A 27,541-nucleotide genomic window follows, 5' to 3' on the forward strand; every position below is an offset into this window, starting at 1 on the left:
AAACAGCTAACAGGCATATTGCAAGTTGTGATGAGCCTTGCTAAGCAAATGTGTGTTCAGATAAACTCTTTTCAGGCATGAGTTATAGTGCTTTTGTCTGTGAGTTCGGTAGTAATGAATGGACAGTATAAATTAAAGTAACCTGAAATAGCAATCCACTTAAGACAAAGTTATGCAATGGGTCTGGATAAAACATCTTGTGACTAGAATTGCCCAGAAATCCATACACTGTGTTTGCCCGGGAACAATGACTCCATAATTGTTAATTGTAACACCTTTATAGCACATAAGTATTTGTGAGTTTAAAAAGATCACCTTTATATGTCTCCTTAATTATTCTAATAGACATTTAGTTTATTTCATTTAATTATCTGTTCATAGAAATCTATTTTTTAGACATATATTTCTGTGGGACCAGAGAGAATAATGTATTCTATTTTTACATTCCACGTGGTAGATTATAACCTTTTATAACTCCAGGTTTCTGACCCCCACAGATACAAGGAATGCATGTGGTATATACATGCCAAGAAATAGTCATACATATCAAATAAAAATAAATAAATGTGAAAAGGAAATGTTTGAATACTATGCCCACAATATAAAGAAGATAGCTCTTATTTTCAATTTTTATTAATTTCAGTTTTGAGGACTTAATACACAAGTATTATATTTATATCATGTCTACTTTTTCTTCCCCTAACTATTCCAATATTTCTCTCTCTTCCTTCCCAATTCATGATTTATTTAATTATTATTGTTATACACACACAAATGTGTGTGTGGGGGGGTGAGAGAGTGTATTTGCACACAGGTATACTCAACTTACTGAGGGTCTTTATCATTGGTTGTATCCATGTATATGTTGGGATTGGGCAACCTATGTGGGAGCTCATATTCTGAGAAAACTGATGCTTCTTCTCTCACCTTCAGTTCACCTCCATGCGTTTCATTGGGATGGGATTGTATGAAACACACTCCTTGTGCTTGTTGGTGTCCCAACTGGTGTGGCCATAATACTGGTCCTGTTTATGAATCATATTGTTGCAAATCTGCAGGTGCATTTCTCCTGTCGTGCCTCTGGGTCACTATATAGCAGCAAGCATCCCAGGCTTCTGGTTCTTAGGATCCTTCGGCTTCCTCTTCCCAACGTCCTCCTGGGCTTAGGTGTAGAGGCTGCATTGCGGAAGTCTCAGTGAGTGTTGCATACTCCACAGTCACCAATTATCTGCATTTTGACCATGTATGGACTTCTGTATTTGTCTCTATCTGTTTCAAAAAGAACGTTTGATGATGCCCAAGTGGTAGACTTACCTATGGGGATAACCATAAATATTTAGAATACAGTTTTAAATCATATAGATTTAAAAATCATAACCTCCCCCATCAGAGGCAGTTGGCTAGCTGTACAGTTTAAGACATGGATTTCCTCCTATTGAGTGACTGACCTTACATACAATTAGAAATCTTCTGACGACCCTGAGATCAAAATGCTGCTATTGTGCCATAGAGGATATACTGATGGCCTGATTGTTAAATCTGTAGCCTTTACAGTTAGGTAGGAGAACTGATCATCCCTCTCTCTTAGCAGCTTGCATAGCACATTCTGACACTCTGAAGCCAGTTCTCTGGGAGGGGGCTTTCAGCTCAGCCTCAGTTCATTCCCTTCAACTCCTGAGTCTGAAGCAGCTGTTGCCTTCAGCAATATGGTCTCACCTTTACACTGGGGAAGGCACTGAGGACAGTAGGAATAGGACATAATATTTGTAGAGACTTTTGCATTTCTATAAAAAAAAACAACTTATTTATTTCCAAAATAGGACATAATATTTGTAGAGACTTTTATGTTTCTATAAAAAAACTTATTTATTTTCAAAATTCATGGACTTATTTCAGATAATCCATGGCCCAGAGAAACAATCATCACTCTTTATGGAATAATATCACTTAAATAAGTAGTATATATTTAAATAAGTATACACAGTTCAATATGTGTATGCATCCCCCCACACACATATCTGTAATATATCTGAACTAAGCCTGCAAAGCTTTCCCTATCCAAACAAAACCATAAAAACAAAACAACAACAACAACAACAAAAACAAAATGACTGAGCAATCTGTGTTCTAGGATGATTGGTGTCTTGGGTCTATGTCAGGGAGTTGGATGCCTGGATGGTATCATAGATTTATGTTTTAGCTTTATCTTCTGATTTCTTCAGTGGCTACACCAATTCACATTCCCACCAACAGTGAATAAAGGATCCCCTCTCCTGTTCCTTCACCAGCATTTCTTATCAGAGGTTTGTTTGATTGTAGCCATCTGAATAGGGTGACATGACTTTCCAGAGTAGCTGTTAATTTAAATCTACCTAAATGCTAAGGATATTAAATAATTATTAGATATTTCTTATCTTCTTTTCATTTTGGGAATTCTGTTAAATGCATAGCCCATTTTTTTTTTTACTGAATCATTTGTTTTCCTGTATGGTTTTTTTTTTTTTTTGAGTTCTTTGTATATTCTGGATAATAACCCTTTATCAGATGTAGACAGAAGTCTAATTGTATTGTTCTATGCATGGATATTTGGTTTTCCCACAGGCATTTGTAGAAAATGTTGGCTCTTTCTTGTGTTGTGCTTTGGGCATTTGTGTCAAATGTCAGATGGCTATCCTTATGTGAATTCACGTTTGGGTGTTTGGTCTCTTCCACTGACCTGCACCTCTGCTTTGTGCCAGTACCATGTTGTCTTAATACAGTTCATAATGAAGCTGGAATGTGGTATGCTAATCCTTTGGCATTATACATTTTGTTCTGGGTTACCCTGGCTGTCTTGGGTTTTTCATGATCTCATATGAATTTTAGGATTCCTTTTCAATTGTTGTCAAGAACATCATGGAGAGTTTAATGAAGTTGAACTAAACCTGTAAACTGTTTTTTGATAAGATGATCACTTTCACAGGGTTAATTCTACTAATCCATGAGCATGAGCATGCTGTTCTATTTTTTTTTTTAACAACTTTATTTTACAAAACAAAGATAAATGTACAGATTTTAAGCATTGTTTGCATAAAATTATACAATACATTTTTGTCAGTACTTTTTTTTCAGATTTTAAGATAATTTTTACATAAAACTGTATGAATATATTTTTTAGTCAGTACTTGATTTTTTTTAAAGGTTTGATAGTATGCATTGAAAACTTAGTAGTTACAATGAGCATAAAGTACATGTAAAACAAAATGTAACATGGAAATAGTCAAAGTTTTCTTGTTGTATAGAGATTTTTTTGTTTTGTTTTGTTTTGTTTTCTTTATTTCTTGGACCTCATACAGACTGTGAGTTGTTTCTGGGGCAGTGCAAGCCTCTGGGGTTAGCATTCCACTATCAGTGACTGCATATTATGTCTGTTCTTTTGTGACTGGGTTATCTCACTCAGGATGATATTCTCAAGATGCAGCCATTTTCTTAAGAATTTGGTCAAGTCATTGTTTCTGGTGGCTGAGTAGTAGTCCATTGTGTAAATGTACCACAATTTTTGTATCCATTCATCTTCTGAAGGACATCTGGGTTCTTTCCAGCTTCTGGCTATTATAAATAGAGCTGCTATGAACACTGTGGTGCATGCATCTTTGTTGTGTACTAAGGTGTCTCTGGGGTATATGCCCAGAAGTGGAATAGCTGGGTCTTCAGGTAGTATACTAGCTGTTCTATTTTCTAATCCTTTTTTAATCTTTCTTCAAAGACTTATAAATTTGTTTCATTATAAAATTCTTTTACTTTCTTGGTTGGGTTGATTTCTGGATATTTCATTAATGGTAATGTGTCCGTGAGTTCTTTCTTAGTGTGCTTGTTATTGGTATATATGTAAGTTGATTTTCTTTTTTTTTTAAACTTTATTTTAAAAGAAAAAAACAAACATTTTTGCACAAATATATACAAATACAATTGTGTCAGTGCTTGGCGTTTTTTTTTTTTTTTAAGGTTTGATACTCTGCATTAAAGTCTTACTAGTTACAATGAGCAAAAAGTACATGTAAAACAGGATGTTACCTGGAATTAGTCAACGTTTTCTTGGTGTGTAAGGATTGAGCATGACGTTTTAGTTTAGTTTAGTTTAGTTTTGTTTTGTTTTTTTCTTGAACTTCACACAGTCTGTGAGTTGTTTCTGGGGCAGTCCGAGCCTCTGGAGTTAGCATCCCACTATCAGTGACTGCATATTATGTCTGTTCTTTTGTGACTGGGTTATCTCACTCAGGATGATATTCTCTAGATGCAACCATTTTCTTAAGAATTTGGTTAAGTCATTGTTTCTGATAGCTGAGAAGAACTCCATTGTGTAAATGTACCACAATTTTTGTATCCATTCATCTACTGAAGGACATCTGGGTTCTTTCCAGCTTCTGGCTATTATAAATAGAGCTGCTATGAACATTGTGGTGCATGTATCTTTGTTGTATATTGGAGTGTCTCTGGAGTAGATGCCCAGAAGTGGAATAGCTGGATCTTCAGGTAGTATTATATCCAATTTTCTGAGGTATCGCCAGACTGATTTCCAGAGTGGTTGTATCAGTTTACAACCCCACCAACAGTGGAGAAGTGTTCCTCTTTCTCCTCAACCTCGCCAGCATCTGCTGTCAATCTGAGTTTTGGATCTTGGCCAATCTGACTGGTGTGAGGTGGAATCTCAGGGTTGTTTTGATTTGCATTTTCCTGATGGTTAAGGATGTTGAGCGTAAGTTGATTTTCTATCCTGTTACTTAGCTGAAAGTTTTGAATATTTCTAGAAATTTTCTAATATTGTATTTGGGATCCTTTATGTATAATATTATAGCATCCATACATAGGGATACTCTGTCTTCTTTCTTGTCTTTCTCTATCCCTTTAATTTCCTTTTTTTGTTCTTTTGCACTAGCTAGTTCTTTTATATTAGAGACTTAGAGATCATCAAGGACGCTTTTATCACATGCTGAAGAAACACATGCTAAAATGAGAGAATACTTAAAAAAATTTATATTCTGTTAAGCTAGAAAACCCAAAATAAATGTCTAGATTTGTCCAAACGACGAAGATTAAAGATGTCAAAATCCTAAACAAACCCACCAGAAACAAGTAGTCTGAAGCAGTGAGGAGTCTACAGGAGAATTCTGCCCAACTGCACGGAGCTAGAATCAATACTCCCAAAAGTATTACAACACAGATAGAAGAAATACTTCCAACCTGCTTCTTTAAAGATACAACCCTAATATTAAAACCATGTCAAAACACAACCAAAAGAGAATACTATAGGCCAATATCTCTGATGAACAAAGAGTCAAAAATGCACAATAAAATAATCCACACTGAATATAATTTTATATAAAATGAGTTGTACACAATAAGTCAGTTAAATTGGCTTTATATGCAAACCGATTTTAAATTTATCTCAATTTTTACATTCTTTCAAAAGTGCTTCTAGATTTGTATTTTTCTTCTCTATATAACTTTTATCCTTCAGATATAGAGCTATTAAGATAAAATTGTTCTATTTCTACATTTGATTGGCATTTGTTGTGAGCACACACTAGCTGTCCACCATTTATACTTTTGTGTTAGTGTGACATTGTTTTATTGTTCACATTGCTACTTGCTTTATTATGGAAATATGAAAACACTGCAATAATTTATCAGTGAACTTCGCATCTCTTTTTAAGGAGTAGACATCAGAGGGTTGACTTTAAGATTTGGAGTAACTAGAAATGATTAGGTGGCGTGTCATAAATGGACTCAGAGCCCTTGTGAAAGAGATATAAGAAGACAGTGAATAGGCATCCTTTAAAAGTACCATCATCATCGGGTAATGAATTATTTGTCAGGACTTTAGCTATAAGCTTGTCAGCTTCCTGAAATAGAAGCATCTCTGCTGTCCATATGCCACATAGTCTGCAGAGTATGACCTTTAATAATATCCTAAACAGACTAACACTGGGAGTTTCTTCTTCTGCTACTGAGTATGTTGCCTTTTAACACCAACATAATAAAGTAAGTTTGTGCGTGAATGTGGAATTAATTTGTAACACTTAAACTCCTTTCATCAGCAATATTATCAGTAAAGGATCTTCTAGCACTGTTTTATTTGAGGACTTTTGGCGTATACCACTAAAGCAGAGGGAGAAAAATGGAGACTAGAGATGTTTACAGGAATAGCTTCAAAGAAATGCCAATAAAGCAGAAAGAAGTAAAATAAACCCAGAGCTTATTTTTGTTTAGAGTGAAATCCCCATATGTGTTAATTCAAGTGGAATTAAGTTTGTGGGACTTGTCAACATTACCGCACACCCCGGTTGGATGATACTTCCCATATGTAAGCCAGATATGTTTAGCAGCCCTAGCTGTTCTTGAAATAAGCTTCAGCCCTCTAAACTATGCATGAGTTTTTGCTTTGCTGTTGTGCTTGGCAGAAGGCAATTATTTTGTCTCCTTAAATATGTTTCATTAACTTACAATAAATGAATATGCTTTGTGAATGTACTAACAACCCAGGACAGGAAGGAGTGTTAATTGGTTCATGATTTTCTGTTTGTCATTTACTTAATACTTTGGAGTGGTCCAGTAAGAATATGAATTTGCTAATTATTCATCACCATTTTATTTACCATTGTCCTAAAAAGAAAAAAAAACCCAACCCCATAAATAAGTGTGTGTCCCCCCATTCCCTTGTGTTACCTTTGATTTTGATGGCCAGACTAGTGTCTGTTGTATAAGTTAACTTACATTGAACTAATACTGTAGACCTTGCTTTATGACATTTATGAGATGTCTCTATACACACATGCACATGCACACACACACATTATAACATTTACCATCATCATCATTTTAGATGTACTGTTCAGCCCCGAAGACCTACAGATAGCATTTTAAGACTAAACATGTTATATTTAAGAATATAGTACATACACATATACATGTAACAACAATTAGAAAAAAAGGCAAGCCTGTGAATTGCATTTTTGGTGTTGCATTTGTTTTGAGACAGAGTTTTTCCATATTCATATGGCTGTCATGGCTCTCACTCTGTAGATCAGGCTGACCTTGAACTTGGAGATCTGCCTGCCTCTGCCTCCTGAGTGCTGTGACCAATTAAGTGCCTCATCATGGCAGACAGGCTGGAGGGGCTGATCCATTTGAAGGAGAGTTAAGAAGAATTTATGAAAGGCTTTGGAGGAAGGGGAAGGAACAAACCTTATGATTAAATTGCAATCTCAAACATAAGAATAAGGAAAACAAAAAAGAATTTTTCACAATGCTTTGAAGTCTATTGCCTAATCTTGTTTTGTCTTGCGAACTAAAATTATCTTCCCAGTAAATGACAACTTCTCTTCCCTTTCACCTCTGCTGCCTTCAGATACCCGTTTTTGCAGTGTCTATAAATTGGAATAGTGTAGAATCCCATGTAAGTAGAATGATTCCGAATTATTTTTTAGCTCATTTCACCCACCTCATAGTCTTCAAGTTTCATCCACAACAACAAACAATATTTCATTCTATTTACAGGTTAGATTTACTTCGTTTATTCATATACCAATCGGTAGATGTTATTTAGATCTTTTATATTTACATTACTTTAGTTCTCACAAAATAAAGACCATTCACCTTATCCCTGGTTCCCTTGAAGGAGCAGCTGTTGAAGGCACGAGTCTTTTTTGTCTCCAGGCAGGGCGGCGCCCCACCAAGGCTCTGAGCTTGTCACCCCTTCTTAATGGATTTGATCCTCAGTTAAATATCAGCTTTTGAAAAACATGTTCAATGTTCACTTTTACCTTCACCATGGTCTCTATGGATGTTACATGTGTTTACATTATAATAAACTTGCCAGATTCGTAGAGATTGTAGGCTCTGGAGACCTTAAAGTCTGTACTCAATCAACAATGCTATTATCAAAACTCATTTTTCTTGTGTCAGTTGTACATTATGTACCTAGCTCTTCAACTAACTCTGCTTTATCTTGGGCAGAAACTGCCACTTTCTCTTCTGATTTACTTTTGCCTTTACATGTCTTTGTCTTTCTTATCTTTTTCATGGAACTTATGATCAGTGATTTAACATCATGGGCTTGATGTAGCTATTTTATTTTTAATTTATGTGCATGCATGCGAACCTGTGAGTATGTGTGCAGCACATAGTTGCGGGAGCCTCTGGTAGTTACAAGAGGGAGTTGGAAGCTACGGTGTGGGAGTTACAGGCAGCTGTGAGCTGCTGTGTGGATGCTGGCAGCTGAGCCAGGGTTCTTTGCAAGATCAGCCAGGGTTTTTAATCACTGAGGCATCTTTCCATCTCCTTAACTCAATTTTTAACTTCTCTAGCAATATTTAAATCCATCCCACATTTTCATGGATAAAGTAATGAAACAGCACTGAAAAATACTGAATGTATGATATAAGTGAATCACGTTTTTACTTACACTTGATTTTGTTACCCCCCAGTTGATGAAGTATAGTTGTAATTAGGGTTAGTGGAGGTTATTCATTGCACAGGCTTTACACTCAGATTAAACCTGAAAAAGTATGTAAACACTAGCATTCCATTCACTGATAATGTCTGCGAGACCGGTGCTGAGAAGGATGAAGCCTTTCTGAATACTATAGACTAATGTGTGGGTGGGACAGTCCATGTGCTATACAAGTGTATATGTTTACTCTGTGTGAGTGAGTTTACATTTCTCGTTGATTATTCATCAGTACCAGATATATATTATGTAGTATGTAAACAATGTCAGATCTTAAATAGATACTGGTACAAATTGTGAAGGTAGTGATTTTATGAATTTTTCTTTGGAAATGTATATATATATATATATATATATATATATATTAATATAATATAATTATATATATATAGTGATATATATATATATATATATATATATATATATCACTATTCAAGTTTCTAAATGTAACAAAGTAATCAGTGGAATTTCCTATAAATTAAAAATTAAACTTATTTCAGTTAAAAGTTGAAAAATCATAATGAATGCTAACAATGGGGTACAGTCGATTTTCTTTTTTTAAACACAAATAGTTATTTTTAAATTTTTAGTAGTGCCTTTGTTGGTTTATTCCTGCTTAGTACTAATTTTTGCAAACAGCATTTAGCCTGTAATTATGATTATTTGTATTTGATACTGCTAAATTTTTATCTACGTGACTTTTGGTCTGAAACAATTAGGATGCCGAGTTGAGGCCAGTGTGGAAGATATAACTAGTTTCAAGATAACCTGGGCTACACAGTGAGACTCTACCAATCAATTAATTATTGATCAGATTAAATCAATTTATCAGAGACACTCAGTCAATCAACCAAGGTATTTCCCTTCTGTTCACTCAGGCTTGGGTTGATGTACTGTTTCTAGGATTTCTAAAGAAGAGAAAGAGTTACAATGTGTGCAGCTTCTCTGTGAGCTCATGTGTAGTCACAGGTTTATGTTTGGTGTCAGTTTTTATATTAACACCTAGTGCTATGCCACTAAGAATTCAAGAATGACCTTCCCAATCCAATTGTCTTATCCATATCTCTTAATGAGACAAATTATCTTTACAATTTCCTGCTGTAGATTGAAAGGCACGACAGCTGTGCCTATGACCACCTAGAAGTTCGAGATGGAGCCAGGGAGAGCAGTCCTCTGATAGGACGGTTCTGTGGTTATGACAAACCTGAAGATATAAGGTCTACTTCCAACACCCTGTGGATGAAGTTTGTCTCAGATGGGACTGTGAACAAGGCAGGGTTTGCTGCTAACTTTTTTAAAGGTAATCTTTAACAGTTTAAGTTTTGGGGTATTGGGGGGGTTTCAGGGCATTAAGTTTTGATCTTGGCAGAATTGGATTGGAGATTATTGAAAGTTGAAACATGTCATGTTCTATAATGAGTATGTATTACTAGGAAACATAAAACCTATTTTATTATGAAAGTTACATGAAACTTACATGTAGGAAGTTTATAGGCACTTATTTGAAGTGTATCGTGTTTGAATGAAAATAGGAAGAACAAATGCACTTCTCACTTCACATTCCATGAGCTTTTATAGGGCAAATGGATAATTTACGTATGCCAAATTAACCAACCGATATCTAAGTGCTTTCATTATTTAAACAGCACAGTTCGTTTTCAACAACGTTGCTCAGGACATTGCTATATAAATTCAAAGGAAGATAAAATTATCTCTATTATAAATTACCAATATTATAAACTCATTAAAATATATATTGACATAGTAATTTTTTCTGGCTGTGTCATATGTCACAGTGGTAGAAACATGTTATTTCTTGTGATTATGTGATTAGCTGTCAAAGTGCCTAATATTTTTCTGATGCATGTCTCCATAGGGTACTTGTATTTGCATAATCCACATTAGCTTATTTATGAAGAGTAAAATTATGGAGTACCCTGTCTGTGTACATTTAAAAATAATGCATATTATATCTGTATTTGAGAGAAATTGGACTGAAGTTTGTTATGTGCTAATTTTTATTCATTATATAATATATAAGTGATATATTTTATATGTTATATTTTATACAATAAGCAGCACATATACTTGATATATGTTCTTAGTCTAAGTATTTATTTTAAAAAGCACCGAAGCAAGAAGCATGAACAGATCTAGACAACTACTAAATTTTATTTTTAAAAATTTATAATCACAATAATTTTCTTCTTGATGAAGATATTTGTATAAATCATCTGTGTCGTATGTGTACATGTGGTATTTGTGTGTTTGTGTGCACATGTGCTCGAAATTAAACCCAGGTTTCCTTGTATGCAAACCATATATTCTCATGTGGAAATTACATATTTTCACATGCAAATCATATAGTCTATTATGCGAATCATATATTCTCACTTGCCAATCATATGTTCTCATATGTAGGTCATACATTCTCATATGCAAATCATATGCTCTGCCATTCAGCTGTGTGTCTCTCCAGCCTCTAAAAGAATGTTCTGAGATCTATTTAACAAATTTTGCTGTGGAATCATTAAGTGATGCTGTGCTTTTTCAACTTAATCTTAAACCCTCTCTGGGATTTAATAATCTCCATTTGCTCTTAAGGTCAGAAACAAAATGCATTGTGTGTGAGATAAGATGACCTTCGGTTGTCTCCGAAACAGGTAGGGTTTTAGTATCTTGTTCTGTGGTTTAGGTTCTCCTATCAGGCTTTCCTGTAGGCCACAGAGCCAAGGATTAGAACCTTTGTAGAGACATGAGTTGTCTGCTTTATTTGGAGCCACTAAACATCATATTTCAGTCTGTCTCAGTAAACTCCAGTTGAACTGTATACTTCTTGGTTTTATAGAAGAAGATGAATGTGCCAAACCTGACCGAGGAGGCTGTGAGCAGAGGTGTCTTAACACACTAGGCAGCTACCAGTGTGCCTGTGAGCCTGGCTATGAACTGGGGCCAGACAGAAGAAGCTGTGAAGGTGGGATCTCTCTCTCTCTCCCTTCCTCTCTCCCTCCCTCTTTTCCTTTCCACTCTCTTTTTCTCTCCTTTCCCCTCTCTCCCCCTCCCTTTCCCGTCTCCTCTTCCCTTTCTCCCTTTCTTCTTCCTTCCCTTCTTCACCCTCTCTCTCCCTCCCTCCCTCTCTTGTCCACTCCCTCTTTTTTCACCCTCCTTTCTCCTCTCTGTCTGCTTCCCTCTCTCTGTCTCTCTTTACCTTCATTTTCTCCCATAGCAACCATGGCTGACATGAAATCTCACTTGGTCTCTGGCTATTGACTCCATGCTTTCACTTTTGACTGTGAAGCACATGTGTGTTCTAGCTCTGCTTACGCCATCCATGCATTAGGGTTCAGTCATGTGCTCTCCCTCCCTGTAGCTGTACACTCACCCCACCCTTCTGTTCCATGACATTGGTCTTCATTCTTGACATACTATATGCACAGAACACATGGGTTCCCTCTTCACACTAACCAGTTCCAATTTTACCATTGTCATATCTTCAGCACCTACCACAGGCATAGTATTTACCATAAATTTAAACATACTTTATGCAATAAAATTATTTTACAGTGACATCTTGTATTTACTTACATTTCTTCATTGAAATCTCACATTAAGGCTTGTGTACAATGTTTTTTAAAAAAACAAAAAAAAAACAAAAAAAAAAAAAAAAACAAAAACCAGGAACTGTAACTTCCTTTAAAGCTTCATACTTTAATTTCCTCTTCCTTCATTATATTTCAAAACTTATTTAATTTTGTGTGTGTGTGTGTGTGTGTGTGTGATTGTGTGGGTGTGAGAGAGAGGACAGGAGGAGAGGGGGAGGGGGGATTTGCCTCCATATTTGTGCACCAAATGCTTACCTGGTACCCACAGATATTGGATCTCCTGGAACTGGAGTTACAGATGGTGGTGAATCACCATGTGGGTGATGCTAACTGAACCCAGGTCCTCTGTCAGAACATCCAGTGCTCAAGCAGGGAGCCATCTCTCAACTCCCCTCCCCCTTTCACATAGCCTTCACTCCTCAGCAAAGGCAGGAGTACTGGCTGATCTCCTTCCCTCCCTTCAGTTTCTATTTCAAGATCCCCACTGTTTCTCCACCATAGGTATCCACCAAACAAACTATACACATATTTATATATATTCTATATACTTAACTCAGATTCTTCCAACCAAAAGGAAAATGACTTCTTTCTTCATGTTTATTACATTGTGTATTATCAATCTTAAAAAAATATTACTCTTGCTAACTATTCTTATTTCTGTCTGCCTCTCCAAGCAAGGGCCTTACATATCACAGACAGGGCTGTGCCATTGAGTTGCATCCCCCAGATTAACATGACTATTTCTTACATCTAGTTCCTAGAAATAAATCTTTTCTTCATAGTCACTTATCAGAAACACAGTACAAATGAGTGTGTGAGTCACTTTAAATATTTACTAATATGCTATAAAAAATACACAGATCTATGTTCACATAAGCATGGGAGCATACCTATGTTTATGTAAGCATGTGAACATACCTATGTTTATGTGTACATGTGAATATAACATGTTTATTGAATTTACATAAGCATGTGAACAATGCAGTCATGTCAGGCAGCTACTGATAGCCTAGGAAGCAGGTATAAGCTGGATATAGTAGGTGCTCCTTTTATTCAACTTGCCTTGAGAAACTCTGACTTTAGTAATTTCAGTTGGAACAAAGAGCAGAAATACAAAATGTCCATTCTAAAAGAACATTAACAAAGAAAACAAGGTGTTAAATGAAATGCTTTAGAATAATACCTTATTCCAGTTATTTTAACTTTCTTGCTAGTGTACTTCAAATAGTCTTACATGCCTTAAAATAAAGTATGGAAATTTGAAATAGTGGGTTTGCTCTCATTTATTCAAAATATTGCATTCTAGCTCAATATCTACCTATCTATCTATCATCTATCTATCTATCTATCTATCTATCTATCTATCTATCTATCTATTTATCTATCTACCTATCTATCTACTATCTATCTATCTATCTATCGATCTATCTATCATCTATCTATCATGTATCTATCTATCATGTATCTATCTATCATCTATCTATCTTCTATCTATCTATCTATCTATCTATCTATCTATCATCTATCTATCTATCTATCTATCTATCTATCTATTTATCTATCTACCTATCTATCTACTATCTATCTATCTATCTATCGATCTATCTATCATCTATCTATCATGTATCTATCTATCATGTATCTATCTATCATCTATCTATCTATCTATCTATCTATCTATCATCTATCTATCTATCTATCTATCTATCTATCTATCTATCTATCATCTATTATCTACCTATCATCTTTCCATATATAGAATTCACCTATATTATCAATCTATAATCTTATATTTATCAATCTATCATCTCTCAATTATTTATCTATTCCTATTTATCCATCACCTTCCAATCAGTATATCTATTATCTATCTCTATATATGTTTTCTTAGTTGACACAATTATATTAATTTTACAAATAGTTTTATTTAAATTTTTCAAGCATCACAATATTCTAAGTTATTTTCCATGCATTTAGAAGAAAAAAAAAACTTGGACCTGGTTTTATATTAATCACTTAAATTCTGAAGGAATTTAAAACATTGCACTGGGACCATAATTTGCTTTGTCACAAGCTGCTGATTAATAGCTATAAATGGGGTTTATAAGCTGTTATTCATCAGATAAGATTCTTCATATCAAACCTCAGGACAGAGCATGTAGCCTGTAGAGTTAACAACTAGAATCTGCTTCCTATTAAACATGGAGATGGTTCCTGCTGAAGGGGAGGTGCTGAAAGAGCACTCTTTTCTCTTCCAGCTGCTTGTGGAGGACTTCTTACAAAGCTCAACGGCACCATAACCACCCCTGGCTGGCCCAAAGAGTACCCTCCAAACAAGAACTGTGTGTGGCAAGTGATTGCACCAAGCCAGTACAGAATCTCTGTGAAGTTTGAGTTTTTTGAATTGGAAGGCAATGAAGTAAGTGAACAATGTCTACATCTTTGTCATGCTCGTGAGAATCATTGAAGGCAATTTGACAAGCCAAAAAGAAAAAAGAGAACAGGATTCATATAAATGTCCTCTTCATTACGCCACTGCTCTTCTGAAAGTACTTAACACTGATCGTTTTTAGGTTGTAGGGAGCACATCAGTGGTCTCTGCCAAGGTGTCCCATGAACAATCAAGCCATGTCACAAGGGGATATGGGGAAGCTGTTAGAGGCAGAGAGAGAGGAACAGAGAAGAACAGAGAGAGAGAGAGAGAGAGAGAGAGAGAGAGAGAGAGAGAGAGAGAGAGAGAGAGAGATGCTGGCCAGAACATGTGAGGAAAGGGGAAGGGGAAACAGGGAGAGGGAGAGGGGTAGGGAGTGGGATAGGGAGAGCCTGAACAAGAGAGACAGAAGGAGAGACAGACAGAGAGAAAGAGAGACAAAGAGACAGAGACAAGTGAGAGACAGTCAGACAAGTTGAACAGTCTTTCTTATAGTGAGCCAGGTTTCTACCTAGCTATTGCCAGGAAACTGTTGGGCAGATTCTATAGGAAATGCTAACACAATGCTTATGGTGTGGGACTTCCTTAGATTTGTGTGGGTGATTGAAAAATATTAGAAGGAATTTTCAGCTAATTTGGTGTCCAATATTTAAGATAAGCTTCCACATCACATAGATATTTCCAGAAAAATCATTAACAAAATAAATTAAAACAAAAATGTCCACTTAAAAGAAAAATATAGTCTGCTTTTGGATATTAGTATGTTTTTATTTGTATGTAGTTTTTTATTATGAGCTGTGTTTATGATTTACATACCAAAATATTAATTTTAATGTAAGAAATTATAAATTTAAAAGCTGCTATTATTCCTTTTCAAAATATAGTTTACTAGACTGAAAGCTGAGCTTTTTGACAGACAACCACGTTAAAATTTGTGAAATCACTTATCTGGAAATGTCTCTGGGTAATCCACTCACACAGTAAATACAAGTACACTTGGTGATTAGGAATGGGAACAAGGAGATGCCAGTTGATTTTGGTTTTACTGGATTATTTTTATAAACAAAGTTATAAGCACATTTCCTTTGATGTCTCAGTTTTCTGTTAAGACCCTTTTCTGATTCCTTTCTTCTAGCTTTCAGTTCTGTATTGATGTTTAATTAGCTACTATTTAATTCCACTAACTCTAATCTAAGTACAATAAAAAGTTATTTTGTCTTTACTGCATACCTAGTAAAACTTGTCAAACATGGGATGAGAAATGCATGTGTACCCCTGGGCCACTGTTAATCGGCCAGTTTTGTGGGTTTAATTCACTACTTTCTGCACTACTTATTTTTGGCACTTGTTTCTTTTCCCTGCTCCTTTTATTGCTTTTTAAATATTGTTTTTCTCCAGCAATTCAACTTGTAGTTATTAAGGTACCTTTATGTGTATAAAATATCCTTTTAAGGCTTTGAAGTAAACATGGTGGGTGAGTTTTGGGTGGTAAACAGGCATTTTGGAGAAATGGAGAGTTGCAAAAATTACTTGGTTAGCATAATTATGTAGAAAGGTGATTTGGTAAAATGCCTATCATGCAACCATGGGAACCGGAGATCTGTATCTAACACCTACAAAGAAAGCTAGGCATGGTCTTGGTGCTCAGGCTCCAGACACTAGGGAGGGCAAGACAGATGGGAGGATCCGCAGGGCTTTCTGGGTGTTTAGTCTAGGCTGATTAGTGATCCTGGGTTATATGAGAATCCCTAAAACAGAAACATAAAGGGAAAATAGACAGCTCATGAAAAATGATAACCCAAGTTGACATTTAACCTACATATACAAGCATGTGAAGATACAGATAACACACACACACACACACACACACACACACGCCAATATGTTGATTTAGATTATTTTCCAATTTCATATGTAATTAACCATGGGAACCAACTAATCCTTAAGACATATTTAATCCATTTCCTTATCAATTACCTCAAATCAGGATGAACATTATAATGAAGCAAATGATATTTTTCCTAGGATATTGAGTAAAAGCTTCTATATGCTGTGTACTTTTCAGAAATGATACTCCCTTCCCAGCCTGTGACTTGATATCAACTGAGTATTGAATTTGCTCTACAATCATAAGTATCGCTGTAGCTATTGGTTGTATCAGAAGAGACATTTCCAAATGACACATGGTGTGAGAAGAAAAGCAGTTTGTGTGCAGGAGGAGGGAGCAGAGGTGGCTTTATACAAACGCAGCTTTGTGTGCTAGAAAGCCAGTTCTCCTTGTGACGGCCACCATTCACAGAATAGCTGGCTGTAAACTTCTTAGCATGTGCCAGAATTCTTAAACTCATAATAGTCTCTGTGTGGGAAGCCATTTCAACAGTCTGTGTATTTCATAGCTTAATAACTTAACTGCTCACACTAGGCCTAAGCATAACATTGGCTTATAAAATATAAGAATAAGTCAAAACTTCGTTGATTTATTCCCTGTACTAATGTTCCATAGGAAAGTCAATAGCAAACACATTCAGCATCTGAAACATGTGTTTAGAATGGATTTCCCTCTAAACAGATATTACAGGCTAACAAAGCATTTAGAAAAATTACTTCACTCTTTCCCTGTAGTGGCTTGTTTATTTAGCACCTAATTAATATCACAAAAAACTCCCAGTGATTTGTGTTGACATACTTCGAAGTACAGATCATGCCCCAGGGTTCAACTGTATGCATTGTTAACCCTTGCTAATTACACGTTTATATAATAAAGTTTTTCATGCACGATGAATTCGACAGGATATTCTCTGTTTGAGCTTGGGAAAAGTGTGCAGTGGAAACATCTGTTAGAGGCCATAAAATTGCTTAAGAATACTTGGCAGTCAGCTGAGTCCTTGCGTTTTCACGAAGCTAGCTAAATAAATCAGACAAGCTTACTTTATTTTGTCAGAAATCCATGGCTTATTCCACTAAGAGATTTAGCCTTTGTTTACAATCCTGTTGATGTTCTGTGGGATAACCTGCAGTACCTGACCCTGCAGGAAAGGAAGGAACACCAACCTCCGAGTCAGCTTTAAAGATAGGAACGTATTACACACTACTGTGGATCTCCGCCCTGGCCTTAGGATTGGTGCTGTGTGGCTGTGTCGGGCAGTGTCATGATTCCAACACAGCGCCTCTCTCAACCCCACTCTGAACGGTTACTAAGCCACAGCACATGATATCACTATGCCTTTGTACATGAAATATAAAACAATCTTAACAAAGAATTTTTTTGTTCGTTCCCAAAATGGAAAAGATGACTTCTATTTGCTAGCTGTCATTTCAGGAAAAAACATGCCAAGCACGTTTATGCCTTTGTCATCCGTGTCGGATAAGATGTGACAAATGCTCTCTTAATTCGTTCCAAAATTTAAAAGAAAATTTAAAAGAAGGCAGCAATGGGCAGATTATCTTCAGCCCATGATACCAGTCTTTGGACAAATGCTCATCATAATTCTCCATATATATATATATACATACATACATATACATATATGTATATATATATATGTAAAAAACACATGCTATGAATCCTACAAGTAAACTGAAAAAAGTACATGCCACTCCAGGAGTTCTTCCACAGTAAGTTTGATGAACTTCCATGTCTTCTGCCCCACAGTTGGTTTCTGCTGGGTTTGTTTGTTTAAATGAGTTATTCCTTTTAGCACTACGGTGGGACTAATGAACTAAAACCGTGGCAGGTGTATCCTGCGTAAATGTCAATCTTGTTATTCTCTCTAACTGGTGATCACGTCAACCATGCTCATGCAGGTTTGCAAATATGATTACGTGGAGATCTGGAGTGGCCTTTCCTCTGAGTCCAAGCTACACGGCAAGTTCTGCGGCGCTGACGTGCCTGAAGTGGTCACTTCCCATTTCAACAACATGAGGATCGAATTCAAATCGGACAACACTGTATCCAAGAAGGGTTTCAAAGCACATTTTTTCTCAGGTAGAAGTGTGCACATGCTGTCTGTACAGGAGTTCCTGTCTTTCAGTGTGTAGTGCTTTTAACTGCTGTCTCTTCTTCTGGAAAGCGGGAGGCACGTGGAACCCTGAGCTATGATTGGCAGTTTGAGTAATGCCAATGTTAGTATACATATGTCTCATAGGCCCCAGAGAAATGCTATTGCTCACATATAAAATTTAGATACAGCAAAGTCTGGCGTGATGACTAGAATACTGTTATATTCTGACTACTCCCTACATGTGTGTGCTAATAACAGCACCAGACCTTCCCAAATTGGTAGATTTTTCCAAATAACATTTACTGACTCAGGAAATGTGATCTCATTTGAAAACTAAATTTGTTTTCCCGTTTTATATTTCTTTAATATGTTTGGCTAAGATTCATGTCATATTTTGTCCAGTTTCTACGGAAATCACTTGATAAGTATAAAAAAATATAATTTGCATAAATTACACTTTTATAATTTTATAGCTTTTCATAGAAATATAAAAGTACTTTAACTTATATTTTATATAAATATAACCACACTTAACATTTAATGGGTTGTGACTGTGAGAATACTTTAAAAGTAGTTAAAAGTACACTTTTACATGCAAAGCTCAAATGTAAAAAACTTAATTCTTATAAAATATATAGAAAATATATAGAAACATGAGCAAATCGTATTCTCTCTAGTCTTGACTCTCTTTTTGTAGAACTGTTCTTCTGGCCCTCAAAAATGGGTTGTAATAAACTTCACCATAAAATTCTCTTCTGCCTGTGTAGCTAGAGATCTATTTAACACAACTGAATCCCAGTGATGTTTCAACATTAGGTAACTTATATGGAGTTAAATCAAATTCCGTTTATGCCATCTTTCCTCTGTGTAGAATTAATGAGATTTGCAAGTCTCAGGTCTGCCTGAGTGCTCAGTATAATTAAAGTTGGGGGCCCACAAGCGCCACTGAGATTCATGTCACCCTATTTTACATCCCTGTACTTCAGCCCTCCTTTCTCTCAGATTTAATTACCTTTTAAAAGGTCTTTTCAATCACTGATTTAGGATTGATTTTATTCAAAGTAGAATTTCAATATCCTACTCTAAATTTACGAAATGAATAAATTTATGTAAACTATTCAATACATCTAAGATTGTTTATTTTACTTCAAGTGTTCATTTCATCTCTAAGTTTTTAAAAAGGTTTATTAACCAAACACTGACTCCAAAGTATGATTAACTCTATAGATTCTTTAGATTTAAGTTTACTGTTACTTTGGCCAGGCAATACTCTGTTAACAGCAGCTTTGATGTATAAAATGCCTTTGTTTCAGTCTTGTGACATGGGTGTAAAAAGGCACACATCTGGGAATCTGGCACATGTGACCATGTGTGGTCTGTGAGCTTTATGAAGTAGCCATTGCTTGGCAGCACCCAAAATCAGTAATTTTCTATAATGCACATTTTCTGATATGTTCATAAAGCGATTCTAAATTTATTATTTATGCCAATCCTCTAATGAAAATTTGGTGTATATATAAATTGTACAACTCTAATTTTAAAAAGCCTTAGACAAGATTATTATTTAGAGTGATGTTGCTGAATGTGCTGATTGATTAAGATCCAGAAAGAGCAGAAGTCCTAGCTTGGGTTTGTACTCATTTGTGTTCATCTGTGAGCTGAGACAACTGAAGAGATTAATGCATTGCTTCATGTCACAGTGTGTGATCTTCTCCCTTTTTCCTTCTTGATCTTCCGGCCATGTGCATAACCACAAAAGACAATCATTACTTTGACAATTGGCATCAGTAACCCATTACACTAAGCATCCTTAGGACATGAGGGGAAAGGGCACTCTATGTCTCTTAATAGGTTTCCACTTAGTAAAGTTCACAGTAACTGTTAGGGAGAAGAAAATTCTAATGTTCTGTTTGGGGTTTATGGAAAGTTTTTTTTAGAAATCTGTCAACGCCAAGCTTTAAAATATGTTGGATTTGGATACATAATTAGATCTACTTTAAACCTAAATTCCTGAATCTTTTTGTTAGTGTAATAAAGGTAATAATAATAGAATATAATAAATATATGACTGCAAATGTGCAGCGTATAATCTTTTGTATCATAGTTATTTAATGAATTTGTGATCTAAAATTGTATATTATGGATTATTAGTAGAGATCTGGATATAAACTTCTTCATATTGTGTGTGTGTAGGTGTGTGTGTGTATGTGAGTGTGTGTGTGTGTGTGTGTGTGTGTGTAGTTAGGGCAACAAGACACATGCGAACAAGAGTAAGTGTCATTTGTAAGTGCCCATGAATAAGTGTATTATTGTACAGATGCACTGAGTGTGGATGTTGTACGTGTCCTTTTCTGAATTACATGTGAACAAACTTTCAGGGAAAAACTCTCACCTCACATATTTCCACATTAATCAAAATGTTTCTAAATCTAAGAAGCATTATCAACAAACTGTCCTCTTCACAGTTGAAAGAATGTTAGTACTTGTTTACATTCTAATTAACTGAATACTTATAAAAATGGAAGTATAGTTGAATTAATTTTGAATTATCTTAAGACATGCAGTTGAATATCAATGCTACGCTTGTATATGTGATCACAGTTGTTTTTCTCAAGGCATAGTCTGAAAATTTAATTCTTACATCTCAAAACTTGCTATTTCATGATGAAATGCTAATCAAGAATATAATACATGTAGTCATTTCTACATGCTTAATAATAGAAATTAATAGAAATTTTAGTATTTATTAATAAAATAAATTTTATTTCTTATTTTTATTTAAAAATTTAGTTTTCTTACCAGAAGTGATGCAGAGGAATAAAGACAGACAAATGTATTAAAATGTTAATGTATTTAGTAAAAGAATATATTTGTAATATTTTTTGTTTCACCTAATAAAATAATCACAGGTATTTTATTTTTTTCAGCCATAGCTTTTAAATATGGGCTTCTATATTTAAGGAAAAAGATAAAAACGACTCTTTAGAAAATTTAGCAGAGAGTTAACATCTGTGATTTCTGGTACTTTTACATTAGAGAAATTAATCCATTTCTATGTATCAATTCTTTTTTTATGTGACAAAGGAAGGCATAAAATGTTTAATTTAAGAAAATGACAGAAGCTTTCCATTTTTCACAATAAGAAATTAGTCAGAAGCAATTATAAGTTAATATTTTATGTTTGATGGTCTATGTGTGTCTACAAAAGCATTATAGGATAATTCAGTTTTAACTCAGTTTTTGTGTACGTATGCACATATTTTAGAAGGTGTCTACAATAGGAGCTTTCTATATGTCCTTCTCAAGGTTCCTTAGTGTGAGGTGCTGACCTGTCTACTCACTGCCTTACCATCCCACCCACCTCTTAAACTGTCTTTCTCCATTATTCCCTCACCCTTCAAATCACTTGCATTAAAGCTCCCTTTTCTCAGATAACCACATGCCTCATGGACCCTTACTCACTTCCTGATTCTTATGGGGCATCTATATCTTCAAACATACTTCAAGCATCAGGAATGATCCAGGATAAAGGGACAGAAAGAATCTAAGAGTCAGAGGCAGCAGAGAGCTATAGCAAAACTACTTCCTGCACACAACAGTTGTTTGTTTGAGCTCCCAGCAGCTCTGACAGCCAGTACAACATCTGTATAAACTCTAGTCACAAAAAGTCCCAGCATGGAGGAAGAACGTGGCTATTACGTCCCACCCCCTAGTTGAGGAGTTCTTGGCAACTGATGGTTGCTATGGAAAGTCAGCTTTTCCTAAGCTTGTGGCCTTTAGTAGGCTGCCCTTACTCCAATGGATGAATCTCTACCCATGCACATACTAGCAATGTTGACTGGTTTCTGTGGGCATTTTTAAAGTTAGAGCCAGGTAAGGCCATTCTCTGCTACACGTGCAGCTAAAGCCATGGGTCCTTCCATGTGTACTCATTGGTTGGTGGTTTAGTTCCTGAGAGCTCTGGGTGTAGGGTGAGGGTTGGTTGATATTATTGTTCTTCCTATGAGGTTGTAAACCCCTTCAGTTCCTTTAGTTCTTCCCCTAAGTCCTCCATTGAGGTCCCCATACTCAGTCTGATGATTGGCTGTGAGCATCTGCATCTGTATTGTTAAGGGTCTGGAAGAGCCTCTCTGGAGGCATTCATATCAAATGGGAAGGGAGGCCCTTGGTCATGTGAAGGCTTGGTACCCCAGTGTAGGGAAGTGCTAGGGCAGTGAGGCAGGAGTGAGTGGGTGGGTGGGTGGGTGGGTGGGGAAGCACCCTCATAGAAGCAGAGGGGAAGAAGTGGGATAGAAGGTTTGAAGAAGAGAAACTGAGATAAATAAATAAAATAACAAAAATATTGTAAGGTAGAGCATAGGAAGTTGAAGTGAAAATTGATGGAAGCCAATAAAAGAAACAAGAGGGAAGAGAATGAGATAGATTTGATCCAAACCTTTTATATTCATGAATAAATACTAAACAAAATATTTTTAAATTGCTCTCAGATTATTAACAACAAACACATTTCTTCTAGGTCACTTCTGCAGGGAAAATACTGATCTGATTGAAATCAAGAGAATCAGATTGTTTCATAAATTGCCATAGTTATGCTGAGCAAATTGTAAGAGTGATTGCAGACGTCTTAGGAACGTGTTTAGCTTCTGTTGTGGCTGTAATAGTGTCTTCTTGTACCTATGGTCTTTATTCAGACTACAGACAAAACTTGTTTCCAAAAATCTGGTAGTGAATGCTAAAGATCAGTTGAAAAATAAAGGTTCTCTTGCTTCTACCAAAACTTTCTCTCCACCACAAATAAGGCTGTCAAATGCTGAACACTAACAAACTTGGAACCTCTTAGGAAGTCACTCCAAGCCCTCCAGCGGCGCTCCCAGAATGTCAGTTCATACCACAAGTGAATGTGCTCAGAATTCCAGCCAGTTTCTGAAACACAACCCACAGTCCAAGAGTCCTATACAAACAAGGGATGAGTTAAACTAAGGCACCAGAAATTCTATTTGCTTTATGTTGTAAAAGCAGGAAATGTGGCTTATTTTATCTTAGCTCAGAGTTTACCACAATGAACTGAAGTCATTTTGATACTGTGTGTTTTAGAAACTACTGTCTAAACAGGGCTTCATTTCTCTCCCAGATAAGGATGAGTGTTCGAAGGATAACGGTGGCTGTCAGCACGAGTGTGTCAACACGATGGGCAGCTACACATGTCAGTGCCGGAACGGGTTCGTGCTGCATGAGAACAAACATGACTGTAAGGAAGGTACGGGAAACACAATCTCGTCTTGACAACACCTCAGGTCTCACATGGGCTGAGTAAACATGGTTCCCGTGTTGTTAGTTAATCACTCCTGTACATGACACCGAGGCTGACCATCCAAACCTCCAAAACAAAACAAAACAGCAACAAAAACCAACCAGGAAATTCTGCACGGTGCTTGGAGATTCGAAGGATGCTATTGGACACCCTATTAAATAACCCAAGGGTTTTGCACTTCACACATGGAAGGCATTTGACTTAAATTTATAGAACATAGAAGTGTCTACAGCACCTTGTTCCAGACACAATTAAACCACATGGTTCCAGGTCTTTGAAGGGAGATTTCTCTACATATACACCCCTCCAAAATGGTTTACACTGGGTGCGATGTTCCTCCCAGAACATGTCATACATTTCCTACATGTGTGATGTTCTTTTAAATATCATAAACATCAAACTCAATTGGTAGACTCTGTGCCACTTAAAGTTTTAAGCAAGAGTTTAGGGGGGAAGCATGCTAGTAATATGATAATAACACATTAGATTTTTGTTCACACGGTTTTAAATAATTGCATTCTGGCTCCTGTGAGTTAAACCGGAACCCAGGGCAGTTACTTAGTTCTTTTTCCTTAGGGGTTTCTGATGTGGAATTCTCCACTTAGATTAGAGACAAGCTTCTCTTGAACGGGAAATTGTATACCTGCCACCATCATAGAGGAGTCTTTGTAAAATCAACAGCCCCGTGCGCAGCATCTGCATCCATCTTAGAATTCTTGATATCCTTATCGACCTTCATTTTACATAAGTCATACCTAGGGGAATTTTTTCTTCCTCTTTCATGAGATAATGGCATTGTGCAGAACCATACACAAGTGAGGACATTTGCTCTCTATGCACAGGATGTTTATAACTTGGTGGAGCATGCAACTAAATCAAAGACGGGGACAAAAGGCCCGAGGAAGAAAAACAGATTTTACAGATTATGTGCTGAATCCGTGCTCAAATCTGTTCCTGACAGTAGCTTTCTGTAACTTATTTTATAGAAAACTTCCTGTTAGACATAATGATTTCCAGATACTTCTTATTTGTGGTTCATTTTTATTGCCCAGAAAGGAGCTGAGTTTTCCTCTATGTGTGCTGTATTGCCTAGCAAGGAGACTCCACCTTTGCAATTGCTGTTGCAGATCCTACAGATGCCATGTTTCATAGTTCAAAGCCCAAACATGGGCAATAGAAGTCAGTTGTCAGTTCAGAATTTTATCTTCTTGCCGTTCTGGGCCTGATGCTTGCTGGATAAAGTTACAGTCTTGCTACATAATAATAATAATTCCTTCTCCTCCTCCTCTTCTTTTTTCTCTTTTTGTCCTCCAATTCTTCCTTTGAAATTAAATGTTCCTATGAGAACATAGTGAAACATAGCAGGTCTCTTAGGAAGGGAGGAAATTGTAATGATAGGAACAGAAATTATCTTAATTCAGTTTGGGGATGGACTCTTGGGGAGCCGTGCAATGAAAGACATATAGTATCTATGTATGAAAGGTCTCCAAAACATGCTCTTATCTATAGTGACACCAATTTTGGGAAAAATAGTGACACAATATGGTAATTTACTGGAACACTCATTGACATTATTTCAGAGTTTCCCTTCAAAGTAGGTAGCAATTTGTTTATTTTTCAACTTAGAGTTTTATTCCACCAAAAGACATTGGGGTTAATTTATTTTGCCAGCTAAAATGGCAGTGTAGACATTTAACTACAGAAGGGAAAGATTAAAATATAATCATGAGTCATAGAAAGGTTTAACGATGTTAATTATCATTAAGGGATGTTCCCATTCACAGAAGAAAAAGAACAGGAAATAAGACAATGCGTTGGCCTTGGCTATTCCTTGTGGTGATATATTACATGTTATCCTGGGGCCCAGTGGTGATATGGTTCATTTCCGATGCACATTGCTCTCCTGAAGTCTGAGATTTCCTATTCAGTAGTTTAAAATGGGAGTTCATGTTGTTTCAGACACTTGTGTGGTTTGTGGCAAGCACATATCTGCAGTGATGCAGACTACAAACACTGCCTGACTACGTGCAGCAACAGATGTTTTACACAGAGGAAAATGGCAGCATTGGATGCTGCGGTGATTAGCTAGCCTGCAGGGCAACCTGTCAGCAGAGAAGGGGGCAAATCAGCTGCGTGTTTTCTGGCCTCCCCTGCAGTAGACTCAATACCAACTCATGCTATTGTTATTGGCACAGCCGAATGTGAGCAGAAGATCCATAGCCCGAGTGGCCTCATCACCAGTCCCAACTGGCCAGACAAGTATCCGAGCAGGAAAGAGTGCACATGGAGGATCAGTGCTATTCCTGGCCACCGCATCAAATTAGTAAGTGATTCTCGTCCTTCGATAAAGCTGGTTGTCCATGTCTTGTTTTTTCCTAACCCACAGAGAATGGGGAAGAATGTTTTATTGAACTGACATGAGTCAATTTCCCAGGCTTTCCCTTCGACTTACACAAGATACATGCTTGATTTCCCAGATCGTGGTAAAAGCCATGTTCTCCCACGGTGTCTTTGAAGGGCATTGTTAAAATTGCTATAAGCATTAGGATGTGCAGCCTAACATTACAGGTGATTATATTTATAAATGGGAGAATAAACGAAGTAATATTTACAAAGGCAGATATTCATCTGGAAAACAATAGACTATTATTTCACCTAAAAAGTATATAATGTGTTCTTATTGTATAAATTCTATTTGCCTCATAAACAAAGGCTGACTTTTAAAAAATAAAATCAATTTTGCTTTGTGGATTGATAAAACATTAATTTATACAATCTATAAGTATTTTTAAATTATATTTATTTAATATATGAGTGATCTGTTTCATAAACATCTGCATGTCAGGAAGAAGGTATCAGATCTTTGCATAGATTGTTGCAAGCCACCATGTGTTTGTTGGGATTTGAAGGATTAGAAGAGCAGCCAATGCTCTTAACTGTTGAGCCGTCTCACCAGCCTCAATCTATAAAGCTTGATGATGGAATTCTTACATCTTTACACTATCTTAATAATTATGTTTGCATTGCTAATTCAAATAATGACTATAAGTTACTCTTCTCTTGCATATTCTTTGGGACTTAAATTCCTGTCTGGTCTCCAAATAATAGTAGTTTTATAGGGCATGAATTTTCTACATTATTAACACTTAGAAACTAAACTATGATGCATATATTAATGTAAATATTTGGCTACATATGTGTATATACAGGTAGTTCACTAGGCTTCCTTTGATCACAATACAAGAATGAGAAAAATACTTAAGAACGAGACCACTGCTCTAAATAGTTCACAGTACCAATCCAATCAGAATGTTTATTATAAAATTTACCTTTTTAAATCTATTTTTTATTAGATACTCTGTATTTACATTTGAGATGTTATCCCTTTACCCGGCCCTGCTCCCATCTCCCCTCCCCTTCCAGTTGCAATCACAAAGGTGGACTCCTTTAGACCCTGTCTGTGGGTCTTTTTCTTTATCTATAAAATGAATTTACTGAAATATGGCACTATAATGAAATCAGAAATGAAGACACAAGAGTCATTCTTATTTGTCATGTTTGTAAGAGACCTTCCAGAACTGTCATATCTCTGTTACTCAGGTGAAGGATCTTAGACATTGAGATGACAGTCTGGTACTGCTTTAATGCTTTACTCCTGTCCAAGGTGCTGATAGACAGAGTCATCCTTCCAGACCAAATGGGATTAAT

General features: G+C 36.2%; 1 protein-coding gene across 1 annotated transcript in view; it reads left to right on the forward strand.

The window, feature by feature from the left end:
• Positions 1 to 27,541, forward strand: part of TLL1 (tolloid like 1) — a gene marked incomplete at both ends in the record, with an annotated part of 187,307 nt that overhangs the window by 141,223 nt on the left and 18,543 nt on the right. Inside the window, 6 exons of the mRNA XM_080928277.1 lie at positions 9,593 to 9,788; positions 11,337 to 11,462; positions 14,349 to 14,509; positions 18,326 to 18,506; positions 23,654 to 23,779; positions 26,029 to 26,156. Coding sequence (XP_080784403.1) covers positions 9,593 to 9,788; positions 11,337 to 11,462; positions 14,349 to 14,509; positions 18,326 to 18,506; positions 23,654 to 23,779; positions 26,029 to 26,156 — 918 coding nt within the window. The remainder of the gene's footprint in view (positions 1 to 9,592; positions 9,789 to 11,336; positions 11,463 to 14,348; positions 14,510 to 18,325; positions 18,507 to 23,653; positions 23,780 to 26,028; positions 26,157 to 27,541) is intronic.

Source organism: Micromys minutus (assembly GCF_963924665.1).
Source record: "Micromys minutus genome assembly, chromosome: 14".
NCBI lineage: Eukaryota > Metazoa > Chordata > Mammalia > Rodentia > Muridae > Micromys > Micromys minutus.